The 27,513-nt window shown below is 61.1% G+C and overlaps 1 protein-coding gene across 1 annotated transcript in view; it reads left to right on the top strand.

Moving 5' to 3' along the window:
* SNED1 (sushi, nidogen and EGF like domains 1) overlaps positions 1 to 27,513 on the top strand; it is a 47,126-nt gene that overhangs the window by 18,619 nt on the left and 994 nt on the right. Inside the window, 22 exon segments of the mRNA XM_090285394.1 lie at positions 112 to 228; positions 1,255 to 1,371; positions 1,555 to 1,671; positions 1,848 to 1,961; positions 2,226 to 2,399; positions 7,650 to 7,763; positions 8,323 to 8,392; positions 8,394 to 8,428; positions 8,752 to 8,865; positions 9,703 to 9,816; positions 10,196 to 10,492; positions 11,205 to 11,388; positions 11,684 to 11,796; positions 12,581 to 12,862; positions 13,234 to 13,240; positions 13,814 to 13,951; positions 14,032 to 14,114; positions 15,572 to 15,664; positions 22,197 to 22,313; positions 22,659 to 22,746; positions 25,820 to 25,903; positions 26,532 to 26,569. Of these exon segments, the coding sequence (XP_090141520.1) occupies positions 112 to 228; positions 1,255 to 1,371; positions 1,555 to 1,671; positions 1,848 to 1,961; positions 2,226 to 2,399; positions 7,650 to 7,763; positions 8,323 to 8,392; positions 8,394 to 8,428; positions 8,752 to 8,865; positions 9,703 to 9,816; positions 10,196 to 10,492; positions 11,205 to 11,388; positions 11,684 to 11,796; positions 12,581 to 12,862; positions 13,234 to 13,240; positions 13,814 to 13,951; positions 14,032 to 14,114; positions 15,572 to 15,664; positions 22,197 to 22,313; positions 22,659 to 22,746; positions 25,820 to 25,903; positions 26,532 to 26,568 (2,609 nt within the window). The 3' untranslated portion in view covers position 26,569.

Genomic DNA, 27,513 nt, shown 5'->3' on the forward strand with positions numbered 1-27,513 from the left:
GAGGACTCAGGACCCAGCAGAGTGCATTTTAAGTGGCCGAGGCTCCAGGCAGGACGCCAGGGCGCCCTTCCCCGGCGACACTGGCCCCAGGACCGCCCTCTGACCCCACAGCGCTGCCGTCACCCTGCGACTCGGACCCCTGCTTCAACGGCGGCTCCTGCGAGGCCCAGGACGACTCCTACACGTGCGCGTGCCCGCGTGGGTTCCAGGGCAGACGCTGCGAGAAAGGTGGGCGCTCGGGGCTCGGCGCCCGCACACTGGGCTTGGTTTCCTGCTCAGCACTTTTCCAAGGACATTTCAGTCGTAGATTTGAAAACAATTCCTTAGGGCTTTGCTAACTCCAAGTCAAGTCGGAGAACGTCAGCAACATTTAGCCACTGAGAGCGTAACTCCTCTTCCCCAAGTGCCTCGCCGGCCCCTGGGCTGCCCCTTCCGTGCACCCAGGCACCCCTCATTCAGAGCCCAGAGGGCCGTCCTCCTGGGCATGGCACCTGCGCCACCAACGTCCCCTGCAGCCCTCCTGCTCCCTCCGTTATGGAGACCTGGCCGAGGCCTCAGTGGGTTTACCTGGAAGCCTCTCCTGCTCTCACAGTGACCCCAGGGCAGGGCCCCGATACTCTGACCCACGACTTCCCATGGTCCCCCTGCGGCAGGAGGAGGCCCCCCACTCGGTTCTTCACCCTTGACAAAGGCATCCCATGGGGGCTGCTTTCAGGATTGGGGGGCTGGAACGTGGACATGCACCCTGTGAGGCACCTCGGGGTGGGGGTGGGGGGACGTAAGGGCTGAGCACGTGGGCAGGCCCCCCTTCTGTTGCACAGTCCCCCCAAGAGCATCAAGGAGGCCGAGGGGCTACCCCTGGGTGGAACTCCTCAAGGTGGGAGACAGACATGCCCCTGGGCTCACACCTGTGAGTGGGCGGATGCGCCAGCACGGGCCTGCTGCGGGAGCTCCGGTGCGGGGGGCACAGGGCGGGGGCCGCTGGGGCCGTGGTGTCCTGTGGGGAGGACGGTGCTGGGCGTGCTGCGCTGCGGGCCGGCTCTCCACCGGCAGGGCCCGTGGGCCCAGGGCCCGGGGCAGGGGAGAGAAGCTGGGTGGGCAGAGGCCCCGAGGTGGAGTGAGGGTCTCCAGGCGGGCTTGGCCCCTGCTGCTGCCAGGCCTGCTGGGCCCATGGGTGCCCGAGGACTGAGAAGACACGAGGGGAGCGCTGTGGGCCCCCGGTCACCCACCTCCAAGTCTCTCTGTCCCCCACAGCCCGGCCGCGCCTGTGCAGCTCGGGGCCCTGCCGGAACGGGGGCACATGCAAGGAGGCAGGCGGCGAGTACCAGTGCAGCTGCCCGTATCGCTTCACCGGCAGGCACTGCGAGATCGGTGCGGCCCCGGGCCCGGGACGGGGGGGGGGGGGGCGGGGGGGCGGGAGCCCTGCCCACCGCCATAGCTGCTTATCAGGAGTGTCCCTGTGAAGGGCCCCAGCTCTGGGACGTCTGGGCTCAGGGGAGGGGCAGAGGTGGAGGGCACACGACACCTGACCCCAGTGGCACCTTCCACTCCCAGGGAAGCCGGACTCCTGTGCCTCGGGCCCCTGTCACAACGGCGGCACCTGCTTCCACTACATCGGCAAGTACAAGTGTGACTGTCCCCCAGGTTTCTCCGGGCGGCACTGCGAGATAGGTACGGCGGACGCAGCCCAGCTGCAGACAGAAGCAGGCCTGGGCAAGGGGCAGGGGACGGGGGGCGGGGGGCGGGGGCGGGGGGAAGGGGGCGGGGCAGCACAGCAGGGGCACCTCTGTGCAGCCCAGAGGCCCGTGGGCAAGATGATGGGTGACAGGGACCCTGTGACCTTCCAGTCCCCTCCCCCTGCTTCCGGAGCCCCTGTGCGAATGGGGGCACCTGTGAGGACCTGGGCATGGATTTCTCCTGCCGCTGCCGAGCAGGGTACACAGGACGCCGGTGCCAGGCTGGTAAGAGAGCCGGGGGAGCGGCTGGGGGGGACAGAAGAGCTCTTCCTAACCCTGGAAGAGCAGAGGGCAGCAGGCACAGGGCACAGGGGACAGAGGGGAAGGAGAAAGAGAAAGCTCCGGGCAGCCTGTTCTGGAGACCAAGGCACCTTGGCTGTGGGACGGGTGGCATGGAAAGCAGGGGTCCCAGGCCCTGTGGCCCAGTGGGCAGGGGCGGCTGTGGGGCTGGCAGTGCCCTGCGGTGCACAGGCTGCTGTGTCCTTGCAGAGCTGGACTGTGGCCCCCCCGAGGAGGTGGAGCACGCCACGCTGCGCTTCAACGGCACGCGGCTGGGCTCCGTGGCGCTGTACTCATGTGACCAAGGCTACAGCCTGAGCACCCGCAGCCCCGTCCGCGTCTGCCAGCTGCAGGGCGTCTGGAGCGCGCCTCCCCAGTGCCACGGTGATCTGCAGGCCCTCTGGGGTGGGGTGGGCGGAGCAGTGGGGCCCACGCCCTGTGTGCAGGAGCCCAGGGTGCAGTTCTGGGCCTTACCCCTTCTCCTTTTATTCTCCTCCCAGAGAACGAGGCCGTAACCATGGTGACCGTGGGGCTGGCCAGTGGCAGCTCTGCTCTGGCCCATTCACGGAGGGCTCTCTGTCCTCAGAGTAGCAGACTCTGCTGATGAGGCAGCTGGGGCCAGGAGGGAGGGGCCCAAGGTCAGGGTTCAGGCCCATGCCTCCTGCTCCGGGCCCCTCCAAGAGACACCCCTGAAGCATAATTACACGGAAAGACAAAGTACAGGGGGAAATCAGGTGAAAACGAATAAAAATATAGTGGGTGTAGCTCCGTTGCCCTCAGACAGAACAGACTGTAGGCAGAAAGCATCATTGCGACGGGGAGGGTCTCCCTCCGTGACAACTGCTCCAGTTCACCAAGAAGACACGCCATTATCAACAGCCGAACATCAGGTCCCACAGACTCAAAATACGCAAAGCAAAGACGGCCCAACTGCAGGAAGAAACTGACAGCTCCACCACCATAAGGGAAAAGTTTGAGCCTCCTCTCAGTTCAGATTAAGAGGCAAAAAACAAAAAATCAGCAAAAACACTTGAACAATATAATTAACAATTTGAACTAATTCATTCTGAACACACAAAAAAATAACTTATTAAAAACAAGAAATAAATTTTTAATTCTCTATGTTTAGATACTTTTAAAGATACTGAAATAGCTCATAAGTCAAAGAAGAAATCACACGGCCAGTGAACGTATTGTTTAAATGAATAATGATGATCACTTTCTATGTCAAAACATGATGCTGCAAAAAGCCATGCTTCACGGGAAGTTTATAGCCTTAACACACATGTTAAAAAAGTTCAAAAGTAAAGAACTTGCTGTCTGACTCCAGATGCTAAGAAAACAGCAGGTGCCGCTGGGCGGGGTGGTGGGGACAAGGGGCCACAAGCAAAAGCCGGAACGACTGAAACAAGGCACAGCCGCAGCGGACGAGCCAACACCAGCCTGAGCTCTCGGACCAGCTTCCTGCAGGGGACAACCTCCATCAGACTCGTCGGGGAAAACCTTTGTAAGTGAAGGAGGCGACAGCCATGGACCCTGCAGAGATTTAAAGCATAAGGGAAACTACTGCCTGGTCTGTACAAATAAGTTTGAAGTCTTAGAAGAAATGGACATTATATACTTAGAAAAATATAACTTCCCAAAAATGACTCAAGGGAATATAGAAAATCTACATAGTTCTATAACTATTTAAAGAAACGGAAGCATTTTCCCATGAAGAAACACCAGGCCCAAACAACGACACAGGAAAATTCCTCTGTGCAGCCAAGAACAGACCATTGTAGCATCAGACAGGCTCTTCCAGGGTGGAACGCAGAGAACACGGACCAGCCCGTTCTAGGAGGCCGGCATAAGCTTGAACCGACGCCAGATATGGACAGCTGGAGGGATAAAATCACGGGTCCATGAAACATATGAACAGAAGTGCAGAAGCTCAGCAGTCTACCAAGACCAGAGACACACTATCTAGCAGAGCTGCTGGAAGAATAGCCTGATGCCAGGAAACCTGCCGTGTTCCCCAACTGAAGGAGGAAAAGCAGAAGCATCTCAACACACGCATAATAAGCATTTGACAGAATTCATACCCATTCATGAAGTAAAGTCTTACCAAACAAAGAATAATGTACTTCCGGATGCAGATAAAAATAACAAGATGCGCATGCGCGCGCGCACACACACACCCCCACCCACCCCCACAGCCACATGATGTGAAAAATGCTTTATTCGAGGGAAAACTTAACAGAGACGGGGCAGGGGCCGCATAACCCCCAGGTTCTTGCCACCCCACAGAGAGGTGCACTCAGGCCAGGCACCGCTAGACTGGCCACACCGTGGGAACAGGACAATGACACTCCACACTGTAAAGGGCAGGTACAGGCTGCATTGAGAGAGCTGTGGAGCAGGTTCCTGACCCTTGTTGTAACGGAGGTTAGCCTGGAATTCAGAAGCAGTTCTGCACACCTGACTCAGACATGCTGAGCTACCGACTGGGGAAGGAAATTGGTGACTGAGGTAATTTACTTACACCTCCTCTCATACCCAGAATAATCATTATCCTAAACAGAGAAATATACCCCTTAAAATGGGAGCCCACTATCACTAAGCCTAACCAGTATTATATCGGAAGTACTACTAGCCCATGCAATCAAGTAAGAAAAAGATATTAGTGCCATAAAATGCTAAGGGAAGAAGTAAAAATGTCAGTATTTGCAACTGATATGGCTATCTTTAATCAACAGGCCAACTAACGAAAAATGGTAGGAAATGTAACGTGTAGTGGATACAGGTTATTATAACAAAATTAATTGCATTTTTATATATCAACAACATTTAGAGAACTTAATGATAAAAAACATATACAGAGAAAAATCAATGAAACCAAAATCTGGTTCCTTGGAAAAGTCAATGAAATAGATAAACCTCTAGGAAGACCAATCAATAAAAAAAGAAAAACTGGCAATATCAGAATGACAAAAGAGACATCACTGGAGATCCTACCAGTGTTTGAAGGACAACAGGGGGCACTGTGACATTAGGCCGCGAGATCCGACAGCCTGGAGGAAGGGGATGGATACCCTGAAAGACACAGGGAACCAGAACTGGCAGAAGAAGAAATAGAAAATATGAATATTCCTGTATTAAATTTAACTTGTAATAAAAACCTTCCTGCAAAGAAAATGGCAGGACCAGATTCTCAGAACACTGGTGAGTTCTACCAAGCACGGAAGAAAGGAGTGATACCCTACATGAGCCCTTTTAGAAAACACAGGCGGCAGCAGCATTTCTCTCCTCGTTTCACGAGACCAGTATTTGCATGATACCAACACCAGACGGAGGCAGTACAAAAAGTGAAATTACAGATTGGAGAACAATCCTCATGACTCAGATACAAAACTCCTAACAAAATATTACTGAATGAAACCCGTTACTGTGTAAAAAGGATAACGCATCAGGACCAAGTGGGGTTTATCTCAAGAGCACAGGCGGGTTTAACATTTGAAAATCAATCAATGTAATTCACCATATTAGGAGACAGAAAACCACACAATCCCCTCAGTAGATGCAGACAAATCATTTGACAGAATTCAACTATTATAAAAACTCGTAATAAACTGAGAGTAGAAGAGAATATCTTCAACCTGACAAAGAGCACCCACGAAAAACCAACAGCCGACAAAATACTTCATGGTGAAAGGCTTCCTGCCATAACCGGTAAGGAGACGAGGGTGTCCCCTCCCCAGCTGCTCCCAGCGAGGCCCTGGACCCCAGACGGGCCGCCGCCGAGAAGCGGGAATGAAGGGCCGATCTACCAAACAGGAAGGACAAAGATGACACACCATGGGCGCAGAAGAGCCTGAGGAGGTTCTACAAAAGAAGCCAGAGAACCAGATCCCAGGATATGGCCAACACACAGAACCAACCAACTGTGCTTTCAGATTCTAGCAGCAAACACCTGGGAAAGGAAATGAAACAAAATTACATGCAATAGTACCAACCACGTAAAAAACGCCTACGTGTGAAACCCATTATGGACATAAATGTAAAAGCTAAAACTATCAACTTCTTTACAAAGCATGAGAAAACCTTCACGGTATGTGGAATAAAATGGTCATGCACTTGGGAACACATTACATTGGCTTCCCGTGTCTCACTATACACAACAATTAATTCCGGGTGAAGAATTTAAATGCTTTTTTAAAATATATACTTCTGTGTGGAAAATATAGGTAAGTATATTTTTGGCCTTGGGGTAAGGAAAGATTCCTTAAGCAAGAAAAAAAAAATCATTAACTATAAAAGAAAAAAATGGACAAATTGTCGTGTAAAAATTAGGAATAAACTCATCAGCCTTAAAGAAGAAAACGAAGGATAAGCTACAAAGTGGTTTCAAGAATATATGGAGAACTCTATGAATCAGTAAGAAACAGTCAACCTAACAGGAAGATCTGCAAAACACACGAACAGGCACTTCATGGAAGAAGGTTACATACAGCCACCAAACACAGAGAACGCGGCGACCCCCCACACGCAAATCAAAAGCACACTGACACGCATGCCGCAGGCCAACTTCGGTGGAAGAGGCCCCTGTGCTGGGGAGGACATGGAGCCACAGGACTTGTAGGGAAGTGTGAACTGTTTAAGCACCTTGAAAACTACCTGGTGACTTTCCTATCAAGCTGAACGATCACATACACGGTGTCCCAGCAACCCCACGTCTCGGCACACATCTTAAGAGAAGTGTGCATGTCCACACCGGGAGGTGGGAAAGAAGACACAGAAACCCTTTTATTTTCTCCAATAGCAAGAAGTCTAGAACCACCTAAATGCACACCAAGCAAGGATCGATAAAGTACGGTGTAACCACATGGCGAAATATTATACAGCGATGAAAAGGAGAGACCCACAGCAGCAGGGAGATGTCTCATCAACATAGTGTGGACGGAGGAGAGGACGTTTACCACGATTCCTACTGATAAAGTTCATAAATAGCAAAAGCAAAGCCATATACAGTATTGTTTAGGCAATTCAAAACAGTTTAAATTTAAAGAGGCAGAGAGATGGGAGCCACAGAAACTCGTGTTTCAAGGGGTGGGGAAGAGCATGTGACCTCATGAACCTGCCCACATCCCAGTGCCCAGGGAGGGTGCAGGCCCCAGGTGTCATTATGCCATTACCATTTATGTACTTACATGTTAAGCATTCAAATTAAACTTTTCTAAATTGAACATTCTGGATTCAGGATTTCAGAAAAACCTGGGATGAATACTTTAAAACAAAGGACTCAGCCCCATGGCATCGCCTTTGTACATGATTGTTATTTATTAAATTGGCAAGATTGGGCCTGTCCACCTAGAGCTGTGGAATTGAGTCCCCTCAAGGCCACTGTTCAGGGACACGGCCCACCCCCAGTCCCTGCTCTGCTGTGTGTATGCCCCTCCCACCAGAGATGCCCTCCCTAGGATCTGCTGTCTCCAAGAGACAAGGGGACATCTCAGAGTCCCCTCAGCTCCTGGGAACAAACTCACTTATGTCCACCCTAACTTGGCTTCAAGCCACTGCCTCTGATAATGGCAACACTGCTTTATTCCTGGGTCTCTCCTTGCACCTGCACACCTGGGCACCCCTCTCACCCAGAAATTGACGAGTGCCGATCCCAACCGTGCCTGCATGGGGGCTCCTGCCAGGACCGAGTCGCCGGATACTCGTGTGTCTGCAGCCCGGGGCATGAAGGAGCCCGCTGTGAATTGGGTAAGACAGCCTGGCCCTCACCATGGAGCGGCAGCTCCTGCAGCCTGGTCATAGCATGAGGCACAGGGGTCCCCCAACTGTGGTCGCCTGTCCCAGGTGCCCCTCGCCCTGGTTGGGCCCTGCCGCGTGCACACGCTCCTGCCAGCTCTCCACCTCCTGGGGAGATGAGGAGCTCGGCTGAGAAATGCTGACTGGCCTCTCCTGCTCTGCAGACTCTGTCCCAGGGGCAGACAACATGGGGCTTGGGGGGGGGGGGGGCAGGTCACAGCCCTGATGCCTGGCCAGGTGCGCTGCTGGGCCGGCCCTGCCCCCTCCTCCTGTGCGGGGCCTCAAGCCCCAGGGAGGGCCAAGCCCAGGGTGTCCAGTCAAGGCCCCTGCAGAGCCGGGCGGGGCAGTGCAGCAGCAGCTGGGGCAGGGGGCTTGGCGGGGCTGGCAGTGGGGCAGGCACACACAGAGCCCTGAGGGGCGTGGAAGCCTGTGTAGGGCCACAGGGGGCCCCTGTAGGCCCCTAGAGGCCCATGCAGCCCCCCCCCCCCCAGTCCCGTCTCTATGGAGACAGACGAGTGCCAGGCACACCTCTGCAGGAACAGAGGCGCCTGCAGGGCCTCCCAGGGGCCTCTGCAAGCCAGAGCCCAGAGGCTTCACAGGAGCCCCCCGCAAGACAGGTGGGGGCTGTGCACGGGGGGACACCCCGGGAGAAGCTGCCTTCTACAAGCGCAGACCCTGGGCCCCTCAGCTCAGGGGAGGGGGCAGCTCCCGTAGCCCTGCTGGACAGGTCCCCCGGGGGACAGGACCCCGGGAGTGAGGGGTGGGGGGTGGGGGTGGGCCGAGCACCAGCCACGCATGAGGGGGCTTCCACCCCACAGCTCGCCCACACCGCCCTGCCTGGCCTCTCTCCTCGCCGCCCCTTCCCTTCCTCCCGCTGTCCTCTCCTCCCTCCCCCAGACGCCCCCTTGCCGCTCGGGCCCACTCTCTGGGTGTTCTCCAGAGGTGGACGCCTGCGACTCCAGCCCCTGCCGGCACGGAGGCCGATGTGAGAGCGGCGGCGGGGCCTACCTGTGCGTCTGCCCGGAGGGCTTCTTCGGCTACCACTGCGAGACAGGTGGGGGCCGGGCCCGGCGCGCCTCCCCTGCCAGCCCCGGGCCTGGACGGCCAAGCCCGCTGCAGCCCCGGGGCCCGGGCCCCGCCACTCCTCACACAGGGAAATGCTCCCCGCCAGCCTTCCCCGGCTGCGGTGTGCCCGCCCTCAGTGTCCCTCCGACTCCTTGCCCTGGGGCTGTCCCATGCAAACCTCTGCCACCTGTGGTCACGCCACGCTCCTGGAACAGGGGTGCCCTCGGGGGCTGGCCCGGCCGGCAGCACTCAGCTGTGCACAGGGGGTGCCGCTCCCAAGGACAGGGTCTGTGGCCGAGGACTGCAGTGCCCGGGAGCCTGCTGGGGGACGAGCACAGGGGGACTGTTTGCAGCCAGGCCAGGGACAGGCGGGGGCCCCGGAGGGCAGGGTAGCGGCTGTGACAGTGATCAGCGATTTGCTGCATGCGGGCAAGTGTTTCCTGGGGCCGCGCTGGGAACCCGCAGCCCTACCCTGGCCCGGAGCCTGGGTCACCCACAGCCACAGTGAAGAGGGAGGGTGTGCAGGGGCCGGCACTGTGCCCACCCCCCACATCACTGCCGACCAGGGCACCTTGGCTTGGGGTCGTGGCAGGATGACCTGGCGCAGTCAGAAGGCGACACCTGCCCGGTCTCTAGTGAGCCCTGTCCCCCATCCTAGGGTGCTCCCTCCCTCACTCCCACCTCCCCAGACCTGCCTGATAGCACCACCCACGTCCACCCACAAGCACACCCACACAGGAACCCAGCCCCCCAGGAGCAAGGCCCAGGACACAGTGGGGGAGCCTGGTGACACCCCAGAGCTCACTGCTGCTTCCTCCGCCCCCAGTGAGTGATCCCTGCTTCTTCAGCCCCTGTGGGGGCCGCGGCTACTGCCTGGCCAGCAACGGGTCCCACAGCTGCACCTGCAAAGCGGGCTACACCGGCAAGGACTGCGCCAGAGGTGAGGCACAGGGTGCCAGCACGAGGTGGGAGAGCCTCCCCTCCCCCTCAGGGGCCGCAGACACCCCAGAGGACAGGCCTAGGGCAGAGCCCGCTGCTAGCCCCAGGCTGTGCCCGAGAAGCGAGGAGGGGCACATGAGCCCCAGGAGGCTCAGACGCGGTCCTGCGTGCACACAGCCCCTCCCAGGAGCAATGGCCAGAGACCAGGATGAAGAAGTCCCCTGCTGTCAGGAGTGGCCTCCGGCCAGCAGTGTCCACATCTGCCCCAGGGTAGCCAGGCCCCAGAGCCACCGGGCTGGGCAGCAGTTTGGGGGGGCTGGGGCTTCCAGGCTGACAGCTGACCACCCCCCCTTCCCTTGTTCTTGACCGAAACCCTGAAGAGCTCTTCCCACCAACGGCCCTCAAGGTGGACCGAGTGGAGGAGAGCGGGGTCTCCATCTCCTGGCGCCCACCCGAAGGCCAGGCTGCCAGGCAGATGCTGGACGGGTACGCGGTCACCTACGCCTCCTCGGACGGCTCCTCCCGCCGCACGGACTTCGTGGACCAGAGCCGCTCCTCCCACCAGCTCCGGGCCCTGGCGGCCGGCCGGGCCTACAACATCTCCGTCTTCTCGGTCAAGCGCAACGCCAACAACAGGAACGACATCAGCAGGCCCGTGGCGCTGCTCGCCCGCACGCGTGAGTCGGCCCCGCATGGGGGCAGAGGCGGCACAGACAGGCTGGGGCGGTGGGGGCGCCCAGGCGAGCCTGCCCCATGGGGGTGCCGGGGGGGGGGCGGGTGTCACAAGGACCCCTGCTGCTGCTGCATGGGGGTAGCAGCTGAGCGCTGTCATGTGAGTGGGGGGATGGCAGTGGGACGCGGTGGGGGGGGAGGTGGCCCTAGGGACATCGGAGAGCACGAGGGAATGCAGCCTGGGGGCTCAAAGGAGGGGAGGGCTCGTCCCGAGCTTACTTTAGGAGGAAGCGCTTCTGAGGCTGCTTGAGAGGGTGTCCGCCCAGAAAAGGCGCCTGGGAGGAAGAGGCCCCTTCCCCTGCAGGATGGTCTCCACCAGGACACTAGACGGGGCGGGAGGGACACTGCCCACTGGACTGGGGCACTGTGGCACCCCTCTCGGCTCCCGTGGTCTGGGTTTGGCCACACCCGGCCCTCCCCTGGGGCGCAGAGCACGCTCCTGGCTTTTGCCGGCCCAGCACGGCCCAGACGGTCACATCCGTGTGACCAAGACAGTCGGCTAGAGAGACAGGGGAAGCCAGGCAGCGGCGGAAGGACCCACACGGCAGGCCCTGCCGGCTGCTGCCTCGCTCAGCACCTTTCTGACCCCCAGCACCTCCCTGAGACCCCAGGAGTGAGGAGGTGCTGGCGAGGCTGAGCAACCGCCCCGCTCCCCAGGACCCCGGCCTGTGGAGGGCCTTGAGGTCACCAACGTGACGGCCAGCACCATCTCCGTGCAGTGGGCTCTGCACAGGACACGCCACACCACTGTCAGCGGTGTCCGCCTGTCCGTCCGCCACCCTGATGCCCTGGAGGACCAGTCCACCGACGTGGACAGGAGTGTGGACACGTTCACGTTCGGGTGAGGCGCTGGCCGCGCTCCCTCCCTCCCGACCCTCCTGTCCACCCGGCACCTGGCTGTCCCTGCTGGGCTTGCTCTGCCTCCTCACGGGGCTGCTGGCCTCTCACTGCACAACAGAGAGCAGCTCCCCACCGAGCAGCACCATGTCTCAGGCCACAAAACTGCCCTCATGGAGGCCACCTGGGCCACCAGCCCCGGGACCACCCACAGCCCCAGTCACACCAGCTCCGGAGGAGCCGTAGTCTGGAGCAGAGCCGGGCAGAGCCCAAGACCGTCCTGTGCCCTCTCCCTGCAGGGCTCTGCTGCCAGGACGGAAGTACACCATCCAGGCGACAGCCCTCAGCGGGCTCGGGGGGCAGGAGCACCCCACCGAGAGCCTGGCCTCCCCGCCGCTGCACGTGTGGACCCGTAAGTGCACAGCACGGCCGCCACACGAGCAGGGCCTTCCAGAGGCTCTAACCTCCCTCCAGCCCCTCGTCCTTCCCCAAGTGGCTGTGACCCCAGAACCGCAGTCTTGGGCTGTGCGCACCCCGTACGGCAGCCCCTCCTGCTGGGATGACCTTCACACCCAGCGGCTCCTGGGCTCCTTCCAAGCGGGGTCACTGAGCAAAGGGCCGGAGGGGCTGGCTGTCCCCTCTGCAGAGCCCCGTGGTCTCGCAGGCAGCAGGCCGGCCCTCACCGCCCCTCCCTCCCCAGTTCATGGGCAGGGCGGGCACCATGCTGTCAAGGGTGTACACGTGGACAAGGAGGGGGGCAGGGACAGGCGTCTTGGTGAGAAGGGAAGTGCGAGCAGGGCCTGGCCAGGGGGGTGGGGTGGGGGAGTGGGGGGGCGGGATCAGCGCAGGCTGAAGTCCTCACTCTGTCCCTGAGTGCTGGGACCCACTCCCCTCGTCTGTGTCCCGGGGGAGGGGCATGTGGCCAGGCTCAGGAGCCCCAGAGGTGCCACACAGGTGGGGATGGTGATGGTGAGCAGGCCCAGGGGTGCTGGTGGGCAGCATCTTGGGGGTGGCTCTCGGGGCAGGGGGAGGTGCTGCAGGGCCCCCGCCACCCTTCAGGCCCACAGTGACATCTGCAGTAACTAAATCTGGCCTCAAACACGGCTTTGGCAATCGGCATCCGATCTTGAAACTGTGTCCTGGGCACGACCCTGTCAGCCCCCTTCACCTCCCTCCCCTCTCTGTGCCTCTTCCAGGGCCTCTGCCGCCCGCAAACCTGACCGCCACCCGAGTCACAGCCACCTCTGCCAGCGTGGTCTGGGACGCCCCCACTTCAGGCACCTCCCTGGAGGCCTACGTGATCAACGTGACCACCAGCCAGAGCACCAAAAGCCGCTACGTCCCCAACGGGAAGCTGGTGTCCTACACGGTGCGGGACCTGCTGCCCGGGCGACGACACCAGCTCTCGGTGACGGCCGTGCAGGACACTGGGGGTGGCCAGCTACACAGCGAGCCGGCGCACCTTTACATCATCACCTGTGAGTGCGGGCCACACTGTCCCAGAGGCGCCAGGCAGGCAGCCCGGAGGCGTCGTGCGGGAGAAGCAGTGGGTCTGCGGACAGTGGCCGCCGGGGCAGCGCAGTGCCACTGGGAGAAGTAGCATTTGCTTCTCACCACGCGCTGTCCACCTCCGTGGCCCCTGACAGGCTGAGCAGTGAAGGCAGGGCATCGTCTAAAACGGGTGCCGAGAGCGGGCGGTGCGGACGGGCCGGTGAGCGGCCTTGCAGCCAGGCCAGCCCTGAGGAGCCGCTGCACAGCAGTGGGGGAGAGAGGCCAGGGCAGGCTCAGGAGGGGGTGCGGCTTGGGAGCGGAGAGGCTCCAAAGGGCCACAGAAAGGACGTGGGCTCAGCCCCCAAGTGCACGGAGGCCCCTCAGGTCCCACCAGAGTCCTGCGCAGTCCTGTTCACGCTTTAGAGCCCCTGCGAGGTGCCGCGGAAGGTGGCGTCTGGGCACGCAGCTGCCCCGAGAGCCAGGCCCGGCTCCGCTCCAGGTGCACCTGCCGCCGGGGCACAGGGCAGCTCGGGCCCCTCCACGAGCTGGCCAGGGGCGGGGGACTGACGCACGCAGCCAGGGGACACAGTGAGGTGACAAGGACCCACAGAGAAGCCACACCGTCACTCCAGGGCACGTGTGGGGTGGGGGCCTCAGCCGATTGAGTCCTGTGGGTTGAGTCGGGGCCCTGCCCTGCAGGTGGGGGATGGGACCAGCCCCTCAGCACTGCCAGGCAGTGTCTGCTCCCCAGTAGGGACGCTGTGGCTCCTCCTCGGGGGCAGCAGGGGTCCAGGGTTACTTGGCCACAGGGACAGTCAGACCCCTCAGTCCTCTCTGAACAGCAGGGCGGTGAGGCGGGGCGAGGTGAGGGGAACCCCAGACCTGCCTTGTGTGTCCCGCACAGCCCCCCGTCACCCGCTACCACCCGTGGCCCCGAGGGACGGTGCAGACAGACGCTGGCATCGGGAAGGACCCCACCCACGGGGGCTCAGAAACAGACCAGCCCCTGGGCGCCTGCCGGGGCTGCGTCTGCTCAGCGACCGTGGGGCCCCCGAAATGCCAACCCAGACGCCCAGGTACGCAGCCCTGCCGTCAGCCCCCTCAGGGTCACCGCCGGTGCAGGGCTCTGCATGGTGACCCTGGCGATGCCCAGCAGGTTCTCGGAGCTCGTGGATGGCAGAGGACGAGCAAGTGCCCAGCCCAGTGACTCCCCCGGCCCCGCAGTCCCCGTGAGATCACGTGAGTGCCTCAGCCACCCACGTGGCCTCACTGCCGCCTACCCGGCCCCCAGCACGGGACGGTACCGGAGGCCCTGGGCCTTGGGGCCAGCACGCACTCTCCACGCCACGCGGCGCTGCGGGGACCTTCCCGACGTGGCCACGGGCGTGAGGCGCAGGCTGCTGGCAGAGTGCGTGCGAGGGCACAGTGACTGGGTCAGGAGCTTCGCTGGCCAGGCCAGGACGTGAGCCTTGTCCGTGAGCGGGACCTGGGGCCGTGCCTGGGTCTGAGGGCTGCTGCTCAGAGCCTGGTCCTTGGGCGGGCGGCACCGGGCTGCGCAGTAGGACTCTGCCTGCCGACAAGGAGCAGGTGACAGGCGCGCACGTCGTGGTCCCAGGAGCTCACGGCCCATCACGCTGAGGTCGTGACCTGGGTTAGGAGCAGAGCCTTTGGGTTTAGGTCCTGCTGGGACGGCACGAGCGGGGCTGCCTGCCTCACCCACTGCACCTCTGCCCAGCCCCGAGCCTCAGGTCCAGACGCCCTGGCCCTTCCCACCTAGCAAAGCAGGGCCTGAAATCCAGACCTGGCAGGAGCCCCCCAAAATCCAGATGGGGCAGGCCTGCAGGCTCCCCAGGCCTCGTTCTCAGAGCCTCCTCTGGCAAACAGCCAATCACCACCCAGTGAGAAGTCTCCGCCAATGACAGCATTCCCAGGCAGGGGACAGGCATGCACCCGGGGGACAGGGCTCAGGCAGGGACCTGCAGAGAAGCTGACCTGCAGAACGAGATGGCCAAGCGTGCAGACATGAATGGGGGTTGTTGTCATCCCCCAAGAAGCCGAGGGTGGAGGGAGGGTGGAGTTTGAAGGATGCTTGGAGGGCTGAAGCCAGGTCAGGCAGGAGATCAGGCCCTGCCTCCGGCCACTGGTGACCTTCACTAAGCTTCGGCTCTCCCTGGCTGGTGCGGCTCAGTGGACTGAGCGCCGGCCTGCAAACCAAAGGGTCTCTGGCTCGATTCCCCATCAGGGCACAGGCCTGGGTTATGGGCCAGGTTCCCAGTTGGGGGCATAGGAGAGGCAACCACACATGGATGCTTCTCTCCATTTCTCCCTCCCTTCTCCTCTCTCTAAAAATAAACAAATAAGTAACTAAATAAATAAAAAAAATATTTTTTTAAAAAAAGCAGCAGCAAAGCAGCTTCAGCTAGGGCAGCACTGGGAGCCAGGTCCCTGCAGAGGGTGGGCAGGAGGGGAGAGCAGGTCCCGCAGGAGACAGCGCCGGGCCTGCGGGCTCTGGGCCCAAGTTGGGGAGCCAGCAGGCAAGCGAGTGTCCTGCTCCCGCACACGGGGCCCCCACCAGGAACAGTACCGCCCTCCCTAGCTTTCCGGGAGAGAAGCAGCTCAGGCAGGTGGCCCACGCACAGCCCTGGGCACGGGGCAGTAGCCATGTGGTCAGCACTGCACATCCTGGTTTCTCCTAGAACCCACGGCGCTGGTGCATCTTGAGGACGCCCCCGAGCAGGTCGGCCAGGCCCTCCAGCTCCCCGAAAGTGACGGCGACAAGGACACAGGAAGTGAGTCACCAGGAACAGACGTCCGGGGCCTGGAGCGAGGGAGGGAGGCCCAGGGCCTAGCCCAGGAGTAGCCAGACCCCCAGCCAGTAAAGGGGGCAGGGGCACCCCACCTGTCCTCTTACAGATGGCAGGGCCAACCCCGTGCCCCTCCACCCAGCCACCCTGGGAGGAGCACATGGCGCCAGGAATCGGTGGAGGGGAAGCGCCGCGCCGGGCCAGGGGCCCCTGCTGACCCCGGCCGGGCCTAGCCTCTCCTCAGCGCATCCTCCGTCCTGGGTCCTCCGCTGGGGAGTAACAACCTGAGCAGCCCCGCAGGGCACCGCCGCAGGCAGGTCTCCTTGGAGAGCGACAGACCAGGCGCCACCCTGCCTTTGCTCTGACCCTCAGGGCCGTGCCCCCTAGGGACAGTCCGTCCAGGGCCCAGTGGCCTTCTCTCGGGTCAGCTCACTGGGCTCACCCATCCACCAGACCCCAAAGAAGGCAGAGCACCCAGGACGCGCCCTCTGAGGGTGCAGGTCACTGTGGGCTGACCGCCAGCCCCGGGACCCTGTGCACTCACAGCACCAGCGCGCAGGGTGCGCCTGCCAATGGTGACGCCACGGTGCGGGCGAGGCCCGAGGCTGCCATCAGCCGTGTGACTCCGAGGGCCGGTTCGCATGAGGCCAAGGCAGCCGAGCCCGTTAGCCACAGAGCAGTGAGGGGGCTGCCACTGGGGAGTCCACCAACGGCTCGTGGCTGGTTCACGTCACGTCAGGTCTCTGAAGCGTCAGGTGTTCTGTAAAGTTCAGGAGCTCAGTCAGGGATGGGAACAGCCTTCCTGCATCCCCGACGTCACTGCCGTCTGCAGGGCTGGCTGACGGGCATGCACGCTCTGGGGTGGCCGGGGGTCGGGGATGACTTTAGGTGGTAACAGGAAAACATTCCTACGGCCGCAGGTGCACGTGGGTAGTTCTGGTCTCTGGTCCCCATCACAGGCTGAGTACTGGCCATGCTGCCCCTCCAGTTAGTTGATTAGCCAGGTGGGTATCGCCGAAACAATGGCCTGCAGACCTGGAGCCTGACCCCCGAGTGGAACATGGTCAGCACCCTCTGTCCACTCCCCATGAGCCAGGCGGCGTCAGGGATGGAGGCGGGAGGTGGCGCTGCAGGTGAGCGTCGCATTGGGTACAATCTGACTTGTGCTCAGCCAGCACCCTGTGGTCGGCTGCAGCTGCCTCATGTGGCTGCAGCTCATTCCCTGTCACTGCTGGGCGTGGGCCCAACCGAGGCTTGGTGCCTTCTGGCCAGAGGGCACACAGGTGGCCGGGCGGCCTTCAGCAGAGCTGCTGAGCAGTGCCCTCCAGCCCGTGTGCAGGAGCGGAAGGGCTGGGGGTGGGAGAAGGCCCCACCGCAGGGGTGGCACCTCTGATCCCTCGGCGGGCATCGGGGAACTGATCCACAGCCTCGCCAGCACCCAGTGGCGCCAGGCTCGCAGGTCATGCGGCGAAGCAGGTCCACAGCACGCCTGCGGGGACTGATCTGCACCAACGTGGCCGAGGGGTCGGGTGTCGCTCCACTGGTCCCAACCAGAGGTTCGGGACGCGCCCTCCTTCCCAGGGATTCGTTCCCACTGTACCCGTGCCAGGGGCTTTATGACGGTGTCTCTGGTGAGGCGGGCCGTCCCACAGGGCCAGGCCTTACACTCGGACTCTCAGGGTCTGGACTATGCCTGGCCCTTCACAAAAGTTTACGGTCCGCTTGTCACTTGCAGAGTACTGTCTGGGACTTGACCTGGCCACACGCCCGAGTCTCTGCATGCCTGACGATGCCCTCACGGGCTCTCCTATCTAAAGGAAGTTTGGTTGGGCAAGAAAGTCAGGTTCCAAGTCGCTCTCCTCTCCAGGGCTTCACACACTAGCCCACGGTCACCATCTGTTCGCGCTGTCACTGGCGTCAATCTTGTCCTTGTTTCCTTGTAGGTCAAGCTTCTCCTTCTCTCTAGAAGCTGCTAGACTTTTCTTCCTCAAGGAAAGGAGGATCCCAGAGAGCCCCAGGCACCCCGAAAGCACAGTTGACACTTCCATGAGGAGAAGAGGAGGGTTTCCAAGTTTGTCAGCTGCCATCAGGGGTTTGGAGTGGGCGCTGAGGCTCCTCAGATTCTTCCCCCACAGGGCTCTCGGGCGACCCTGGCCTTGCCCCCCGACACCTGCAAACGGGTCTGGTAGCTACCGCCCAGGAGCAGCAGCAGGCGAGCTCAGTGGCTTATCCTCACAGGAGCAGCCCGCGGCCCCACCCCAACGCCAGGCAGCCTTCTCCCTGGTTGTGTGTGTCGTGAAGTGTGGGTGTCACCATCCGGTCGGGACTGGGGAGGCTGCTGTGCAGGACGAGGCTCGGTGGGGCTCTGACAGGAGCCGCACTGCATGAGCTGCAGACTCAGGGCCGCTGCCCACGAACGGCAGGGACGCCAGGCACGTCTCTGCAGCCTGGTGTCCCGAGTATGGGGAGACAGGGCTCCCACGGACACGTCCTGTGAGGGTGCCGTAAAATGTCTCTGGACAATTGTCACGTACGGTGCCTACGATAGAGCTGGAAGGGACCTGGGAGAGCAAAAGCAACCCTGCAGAAGTGAAGGGCCCATGCAGTCACTTCCAGACTCACCATGAAGCAGCCGTCACCAGGCCCGTATGCCCCAGAGCAACAAAGCGTTTTCAGCCAGTGGGACAGACGTGCAGTCAGCGGTCACCTGACCCCAGCAAGGCGCCTAGGCCTCTCCGCAGGGAAAGAAGAGTCTCTCGAACAAATGTAGCTGGGACGGCTGGATGTCCACACACGGCAGAATGAAGCTGAACCCAGGCATTACGTCACACAGAAAAGTAACTCAAAATAGATCAAAGGCCTAAACTAAGAGCTAACCCTGCAACACTCTTAGAAGGAAACACGAGTAAATGTCCATGACCTTGGACTTGGCAGTGGATCCATAGCTGGGTCACCAGGAGTGTGAGCAACAGAATTAAAAGGCAAATCGGACTTCATCAAAGTTTAAAAGCTTCTGTGCTTCAAAGGAAATGACAACCCACGAGCGGGAGAAAATATGTGCAAGTCACAGCTGAAAAAGCAATTTATCTAAACTCTAGAAAGACCACTTACAACTCATAGGAAAAAGACAAATAACTCAAGAAACGAGCCCAGACCCTGAACTGACGCTTCTCCAGGGAAGACGCACAATGGCCAGCAAGCCCAGGACAAGATGCTACCGTCATCAGCCACCGGGAGCTGCCACTGCACCCCCGCCAGGACAGCTACAGTAAAAAGACAGAGAGCCCTGGCGAGGACGTGGAGAAACGAGCCCTCACACTGCTGGCGGGGGTGTAAACAGCGCAGCCGCTTCAGGAAGCGAGTCTGGCCGTTCCTCTCAGAATTAAACGCAGTCACCACATGACCCAGCGACCCCACGCCCGCAGGGGTGTGTGCCCAGACGAAATGAACATACATGTCCACACAAGGACATGCACACAAACATCCCCGGAATGATTCGCAGTCGCCAAAAGGTAGACACAGCCCAGCGTCTGTCAGCTGATGTGTGATAAACAGAATGTGGCCCGCCGCACGACGGAACGTTACGGGCCGTAGAAGGAGTGACGTACGGACGCCCTGCAGCACAGGCACAGCTGGAGAACGCGGCGCTGGGGGAAAGCAGCCTGTCCCCAGAGGCCACACGCAGTGTGGTGCCTTCACGTCAGCGTCCAGAGCGGGCGACACACAGACGGCAGCAGACGGGCGGTGGCTCAGGGCTGGCGGGGGAGTGCAGGGTGACGGCCCACGGGCGTGCGGCCTCCTGCTGAGGTGGGGACCGTGTTCTGAGACGGACTGTCTGTCGTGACGGGGCCACGCCTGTATCACACAAGATGACAATGAGCCGTGCCCTTCAGTGGGCACCCTGTGTGGTGTATAAATTCTCTCTCAATAAAACCGCTTTAAAAACATGATGTGAAGCACGGTGTTTCCTGTATATCCTCAGTGTAGGAAAATGGGAAAGGGAAATATATTGACCTATTTTCTTAATTTAAAAATAAATGAAACTAATAATTGTTAATGACACGAGGACAGAACAAGGACGTGAAGGGCATGGAGGTTGGCGTGGACGCCTCTGAATGTTCCTGGACACGTTACAAAGCAAGACGATGCCGTGCGACTGACACCCAGAGGAGAAGCAAGGTCGGCAGTGAAGGCGAACTGAAACCGGCGCCTCCGGTGGCCGGCGTGACCGCACGGGCAAGCGTCACTGAAAGCGCGTCCAGGACCGAGCTCTGACTCTGCACCCCCAGCAGGACAGCGTCGACAGATGCGAAGAACGGCCAGGAAGTGCTCCGCCGTACTCAGCGACCTTAACGTTAGTAGTGTCGCTGCTTATCCCACAGTATTTTAAACTACCGTTAAAGCTGTTAACATGTACACTGTGGGGTAAATCATCATCATGTTAATGCCACCAAGATTTCCATCATGAAGAGAAAGAGAAGAAAGGCCCTGGGTTTATTTGTATTTAACTCTGTTCCTTTGAATGGTAAACAGGCATAAACTTGTGATTTGTTTACTTTTCCTTTTAACTCTAACTTCCCAGTTCTGTCTACGGCCCACACCTCACACCCCGGGGACAGCGAGCACCTGCTTGCCCACGCTGGGCTCTCGGAACCGTTCTGCATGAAAAGGAAGCAGGAGTCTTGGGAGAAAGGGCCGATTCCGAGACTGATGCAGAACATGGCCCGAGCGGGACCGAGCAAGCCCAGGACACACTTGTCTGAAGGGCACAGACAGCAGCAGACGGAACCACCGAACACCTGAAGCTCCGTGAGCAAAGGGCGCGCTGCTTGGCTTCTGAGCTCACAAGGCGGCTCACGCTGCGAGGGCACCTGGAGGGGAAAGGACACGCATGGGTCTGGCCTTGCCTGTGGCAGGGTGGCCATTTCCGGTGACCACAGGCAGGTGAGGGGAAGCAGTCCTCGCAGGCTTTTGGCCGTTGGAGGTGAAGGGTGACAGACCGAGCTGGGTGTGCCCTCGTGAGGTGACAGATCTGGGCCCGAAGCAGGGACCTCGGTTCTGCATTAACAAGGCCACCGACCTGAGCCAGGGACCGCCTCCACCTCCACCGGGGAGCAGGCCTTGAGGACGCAGCCCTAGGCCCTGGGAAGCCCCCTCTCCAATGACCAGCTCACAGGAAACACGGGGGTGGGGACGATGAGAGCAGTGAGTTGGGTCCCAATGGACTAGAGGCCCAGTTTCTTCGGTGCCTCCCGCAGGAGGGTGAAAAGTGGCGGGTGAAACACAGCGTGAGCCACATCACGCCGAGGGAGCGCCAACCGGAAGAGACTGGAAATGAGTGACGTTTTTAACGTGATCAGGGGATGGGAATGTGGACGGCGATTTCTGAAGGTTAAGGAGCTGCTGCTCGTTTTGCGAGGACAGGAGCGCGCGCCTGTAGCGACGTCAGTGCCTGGGCACGGCGGACACACTGCCGCAGCAGCAGGAGCGTGGGGCATGGACGCACGACCAGCCTGAATGAGGCTGCGAAGCGCTGGTATCGCTGAAGCCAGTGATGCCACACGGGGCTCCTCACTCCGGTTTTGTAGCTTTGATGTTTTTCAAGGTTCTTAAAAAGGGTTTTTAAAAGCCCACAACTCACTCCTCAGAAAAGACAAGGGACAAGGACAGCCAGAGGGGAGCGAGGGGACAGAAGTGGATACAGTTCAACAGACCCGAGGGCCAGCAGGGGACGCGGGGAGACAGGCCGCGTCTGTCCCATCAGCCTTGCGGGGCGGGGGCAGGGACGACAGAGGGAATGCCAGCCTTCTGGCATTGGAAGTGGGGGGCACACACAACCCTCGCTCCTTTTTAAGCTTTTAAGTTAAAAATGAAAACCGCATACAGCTTGACAAAGCAAGACACTGTGGGCCCCAGGAGGGAAGGCCAGGCGTGCCCTCCCCGCAGCCACTGACGGTCCTGCTTCTGCCAGCGGCCTAGTGAATATGCCATCTGGTGGGGACTCAGCCGGGGGGGAGACGCGGCAGACAGCGGCCCACAGGGCACCAACGTCGCATAGAGTCCTGCACCGAGGGCTCCCTGGGCTGCGGACTTAGGCAGGGAGACACAGGCGGCTTGGGGACGGGCGCTGGAGGACAAGTGGGCTGCTGAGGGGACGTGCCGGCATCCACGTAGAAGCAGCTCTGTGCAAGGGCAACACCATCAGAAGTGAACGGGGTGGGGTCACAGGCCAGGGCAGGGCCAGGAGTCTCTCCTGAGACCCCCAGCACCAGACCACTATGTAAGCAGCGACTTGAGACTCCCCACCACAGAGGGCTCGGCACTGAGGGTCCCGGCAGAACCGCAGCTCGGACCCTGGCCCTCAAGGTAAGGGGGTCGCAGCCGGATGCCTCTCTGACCCACTAAACGAGACGCCCCAGGACCCAGAAGTGTTGGGGACAGCAGGAGGCAGCAATGTGGCAGGCTGGCAGCCTTCCTCTGTGGTCCTGGGGACTCACCGCCCACGGCCTGTTTGCAGACGCCCCTGGGAACTGCACAGAAAACCCCTGCCAGAACGGAGGCACCTGCGTGCCGGGCGAGGATGCCCACAGCTGTGACTGCAGCCCAGGGTTCAAGGGCAGGCGCTGTGAGCTCGGTAAGTCCCGGCGGGTGGGGACGAGACGGCTCGGCCCGGGGGTGCACAGGCTTCCCAGTGCCTGGGCAGGGAGGCTGGTGGGTTGCCCCCAAGTGCAAGGGTGAAGGGTGCTGCCTGGATAAGAGGGGCCTGCGGACAGTCAGAAAGTGAGGGGCACAGCGACAGCCACGCAGTGAGAGGTGGGGGGAGGCGCCAAATGTGGCGGTGGAGGGGAAGGGCCGCGGCCTCCCACGGTGGGCGAACGGGGAGCCCTGAGGGGCCCAACTGCAGGGCCCCCATGGGCGCAGGTGGAGAGCGGCCAGGACGCGCACTCCCCGCAAGCCGCGGCCCCCCTTTGCTCTGCAGCCTGCACGAAGCTGTCCCAGCCCTGCACGCGGCTGTTCTCGGAGACCAAGTCCCTGCCAGTCTGGGAAGGAGGCATCTGTCACCATGTGTGAGTCTCTCTCCTCCGCCCTCGCCACGCGGGTAGAGTCCTCGAGCCCCCGAAGCGCCTGCAGGGTCAGCTCGCCCCACCCTCTTACACCCTGAGGACCAGGGTCACAGTCACAGAAGGGGCTGGCAGTGACACCCCTTCCTGCCAGGTGATAAACTAGGAAACTGAGGCAGAAAGGCTGAACGACGTAGCTGGGTCCATGCAGCTGGGCGCAGAGGCGCAGGAGGCCTGTGGTTCCCGACCGCTCAGGCGACACCAGCCCCCCTTCCCTGGATGGCAGGGTCTTCACTGTCACGGCGCCCCCGGAAGAGAAACCTGCAGCACCTGAGACTTGGAGCCATGGTTCTACCAGGAAGTGATGATGTGACCCTGGGCAGCTCACTCGTGCCTCCATCTCCCGCCTGTGAAACGGGCTCGCCCCTTAGCACCTTCCTGGCTGACCCTCTGTGACTCTGAGGACCCTCCTCACAGTCCGTTTAGGCAGCAAACATGTCCGAGCCCCTCTGCATGCGACACAGGCCAGGACCGCCCGGGCTGGGCAGGAGCAGGGCCACCGCAGCACCGCGCTGTCGGGTCAGCCTCGGGGAAGAGGTCCCACTGCATCCAAAGGGGCGAGGGGTCTGAGGGCAGACGCCCCAGCCCGGGGGTCGGCTGCCCAGGCCGAGTCAGGAGCATGCCTGTGGACGGCCTCTGGCGCTTGCTGTGTGACACGGGAGCAGGGTGGCGCGTTGGGCTACGCGCTGTCAGGCCCCTCTGGATGGGACACGGGAGGGCACAGCAGACATGCGGTGAGCGAGGCCATGCTGCCGGGTCACACCAGGCAGGAGTGCAGGGGGCACAGGGGGCTCGGCGCTGCGCTGGGACTTGGGACCTGCGCTCCCACCCTCTGACCCTGGGCAAGGGCTGTCCCACTGCAACCACCAGCCGGGCTGCATAGGGAGCCCAGCCCGTGGTGACCGTACCCAGTCCCCACACACGGGGCTGCTGGCTCTTTCCGTCTGAAAAGGCTTTACTCCGCCTTCCCCTTTCAAGGACGGGGCTGCTAACTACGGGACTGGTGGCGGCCCCTGGGTCTCCCTCTCAGCCCTCTGAGGTCGTCGTCCCTTTGTCTTCCGGCCTTGCCCTGTCTCAGACAGGAAGATGGGATGACACGTGTCCCCGGAGCCCAGGGCTGCTGGTTTTCTCTATCACTGGTTCTGGGAACCCCGTCTGTGATGGGCTTGGCTGCGGCCGCGGCTGTGCCTGCGCTGACGCTCTGCGTTTTTAGCTTTCAGCAAATTTGGAAAGTTCTGGCCATTACTTCAGTATTTTTGCCATCCCTCCATGTATCCCTTCTCCTGGGATTCCGATTACGGGTGTGTCACGTGGATGCTGTCTCACGGGTCACGGGCCCTTCTTCCGCTTTCTTTAGCCTTCCCCTCCACTTCATGCCAGACAGACCCTATGCCAGGCCTTCCGCTCACCAGCCTGGCCCCCGGCCGTGCCTAACCTGCCATGAATCGGTTGGCAGAACGTCTGTCTCCGACACGGCCTCGTCACTACTTCTGTCTTCAATCCTCCACTTCTCTCCTTGTGCTCATGTTTTCCTGACGTCACTGACCACGGGTTAGAACAGATGTTTTAAGGTTCTTTCTGTTGCTTATCACTGCCCTCGTTTCCAAGTGTTTTTCTACTCAGTCATTTCTGGATTCTTTGTGTAACTTTGAAGGTCTTGTCATTTTTGTTGAATACCAGGTGTTGTAACTTTGCTACTCTGTGCTAGGTTATCTTACTTTTTGTGTTCGTTCAAGAGTGTGAGGGCTTTTTCTGCAAGGCAGCTACGTCGTGAAGTTCAGCTTGACCCTTCCGAGGCTTGTCGTGGGGCGGCTTTAGCACCTCCCTTTTTCTGGGGGTAATTCTGCCCCACGTCTAAGGCGGGGCCATCCTGGGTGCTGGGGGAGGGCTGTCTGAAGCCACCGCAGCCACCAGCGGGGCCAGGTAGTGAGCACAGCCCGCGGTGACCCGCAGCGGCCTGAGCGGTGACTGCGTCGGTGGAGGGGCCTCTCACTAACCAAGGTCTGTCCGCTCCGGCTCCCGGAACCCTCGCCTCCTCGCTAGTCCTTCTCGCCCGGCCTGGCGGGCTTCACCCTGTGGACCCAGAGCCTCATTTCCACGGAGACCCTCTCCAGGTCTCTGGAGCTCCTCTCCTGCGTGGCTCCCTCCTCTCCAGTTCTCTTCCCCACAAAGTCCAGCTGCCTCTGCTCCCCAACTCTGACCTCTCTCCTCACCTCAGTGTGACCAATGCTTGGATCCCCGAAATGCAGTCCAAGAGGTGCCTGCGGACTGAGTTCCAGGGCAGCTGCACGTTCACCTGTGTCCCTTCTCCCAGGGACTGCAGTCTTGCTCTGTCTTCTGATATCTGAAGTCACTTCCCACATCCTGTCCAGCCTCTGGTGGCTGTATCGGGAGGCCATTCCCGACCCCGTCACTCCCTGATGGCCGGGCGTCTCAACGAAGGCCCCCCGTGGCCCTCCCAGACCGAGCACGTGAGCTGCAGCTTTGTCCGTCCCACTACCTGGGGCTTCCTTCCAACAACTCGGACGTGTAAGAGTTTTAAAAAGAACCCCAGCACTTTCCCATCACTGTCGCCTACAAACACGGGAGAGGCAGCGTGAGAAACTCCCATTTCACACAAGGCTGGGGCTTCAGTTCCGGAGACGCGCCCCAAGCGGCCAATAGGCCACGGCGGGGCCTAAATGTGCCTTCCTGCCTCACGCGGCCCACGCCTCGGTGCCCCCAGTGGACAGGCGTGGCCCCCCGGCCAGGCCCGTCGGCAATTCCGCATCCTCCCTGAGAACCATGCGACTCTACCGACACTCCTCAAGGCGGGCCCTTCGAATGGGGTACCTTGGTACAGCACATTTTACACGTTACAAGGCTTTCACGTGAGACGTCGCAATACCCCGCTGAGGCCAAGTTTTATTAAGGAAACACTGGCCTCCCCCTCACGGTCCCCAGGGTCCGTGCAGCCCCGGGAGGCGACGGTGCAGCCCCCCCCGGCGGCCCCCGGCCTCACGCCGCTCTCCTGTGACAGGTACAAGCGCGTCTACAAGGTGCACCAGGACATCTGCTTCAGGGAGAGCTGCGAAAGCACCAGCGTCAAGAAGACCCCCCACAGGTGCGGCCGCGGGCAGGAGGCCACGGTGGGGGCCGCAGGTCGCGGGGTGAGGGTGGCCCCGGGGACTGAGCGCTGGGGGAGGCCACAGGCCTGCGGCTGAACCAGGCTGCCTGCCCCGCTGTGCCGCCCTCTGCAGCCTGTTCCGTTAAGAAACTGTACAGATGGGAGTAGCTGGGCATGGCGGGTGCTGGGTGGAGTCGGGGCGGTGGGCGCTGGGGGGGGGGATTCTGGTCACACGTGTACACTCAGCACCTGGTGCTCAGGTTGCAAAGTACGAGCGTGGCCAAGAGGCCACGGCCACACTGCAAATTCAGCAAGTCTGTCCCTTCTGACCCAGGCACCCCAGGTTCTTTCCCCAGAGGGCTCGGGGCCGTCGCGAGAGCCATCGTGTAGAGTGCCGAGGGCACCACGCGCTCTCTAAGGCGTCGAGTCTGAGCCCGGCCAGTCCTCAGAGAGCACAGGGCGTGCGCCCCTCGGCAGCCCCGGCGCGCCCGTCCCGCTGCGGGCTCACGAAGCCGTCTCCCCGTCAGGCGCACTGCGGGGTCCCCACACTGGGACATGCAAGCGGGCAGGAGGCCCAGGGTCACAGGCCACGGCTTCTGCTCACAAATCGCCTTCTCTGTTTCAGGAAACAAAGCGACAGCACAGCACTGACGACGGCGTAAGGTACGTTCCCAGGGGCCAGCGGAGCTGCGAGGAGAGGGGCGGCCCTCCCAGGGAGCCCGGGGTCTGTTCGCGAGGAACCCAGACCAGGCTCCAGCACGCCCCGAGGGGCTGGGTGAGGAGGGGTGGACGGGGCCTCCCAGCAGCCGCCTGCGGCAGGCACAGCGCAGCAGGAAACGAGGCCGGGTCGCAAGGGTCCCAAGGGCACCTTCCGTTGGCAGCACTCAGAGGCGGCGCCCGCCTGCGACCTGCCAGGAGCTGGGGCTGCCAGGTCGGCGCACGGAGACACTAGGGGCGGGGAGGTCAGGGGTGCATTCCAGGCCTTGGGAATGGCCATCTGTTTAAAGAAAAAATGGGGTGCAGGCCCTTGGCCCCCTAACTTCTGGGAGGGCCTAAGGACTGTCACTGGGTGGCCCCTGAGCACTCCGGAGCCCTGCAGCGAAAGAGGCTTCCTGACTGCCTCGCCCAGCAGTTCCCAGACCCTCACGGAAACTCAACCCCATCGGAACCCCCCACCCCTGCAAACGGCCCACCGTCACCTGCAAGACCGAGACCCAGGGCCCCCCAAAGCCTGTACCGAGCTGCCCGCTGACCGAGGGTTCCCATAGCACGATGCCACAGGGCGGCCGGGCAGCCCGAGGCTTGCACCCCACAGAGGGCTAACAGTCCACCCCGCACGGGGCAGGAGAGGGAGGTGCCCGGTCCCCGTGTGGCTGAGAAGCGTCACTCAGAGACCCTTCCCAAAACCGGAAGCAGCAGCGCCTTGCAGCCGTGGGCTCACTCACACCCCGCCAGGCAGGGACCCGCGGGTGGGCAGCCGTCCCCTCACGCACGGCGTCACCCCCACCTCACACTCCAAAGACACGTGCCTGCAACACACACGGCCTGAGGCCTGCGAGCCACTCGGGACGGGGCTCGCAGACCCACAAGCACGATGTGGGTCAGGA

This window comes from Furipterus horrens, unplaced genomic scaffold, assembly GCF_987537825.1.
Source record: "Furipterus horrens unplaced genomic scaffold, mFurHor1.1.pri manual_scaffold_1, whole genome shotgun sequence".
Taxonomy (NCBI): domain Eukaryota; kingdom Metazoa; phylum Chordata; class Mammalia; order Chiroptera; family Furipteridae; genus Furipterus; species Furipterus horrens.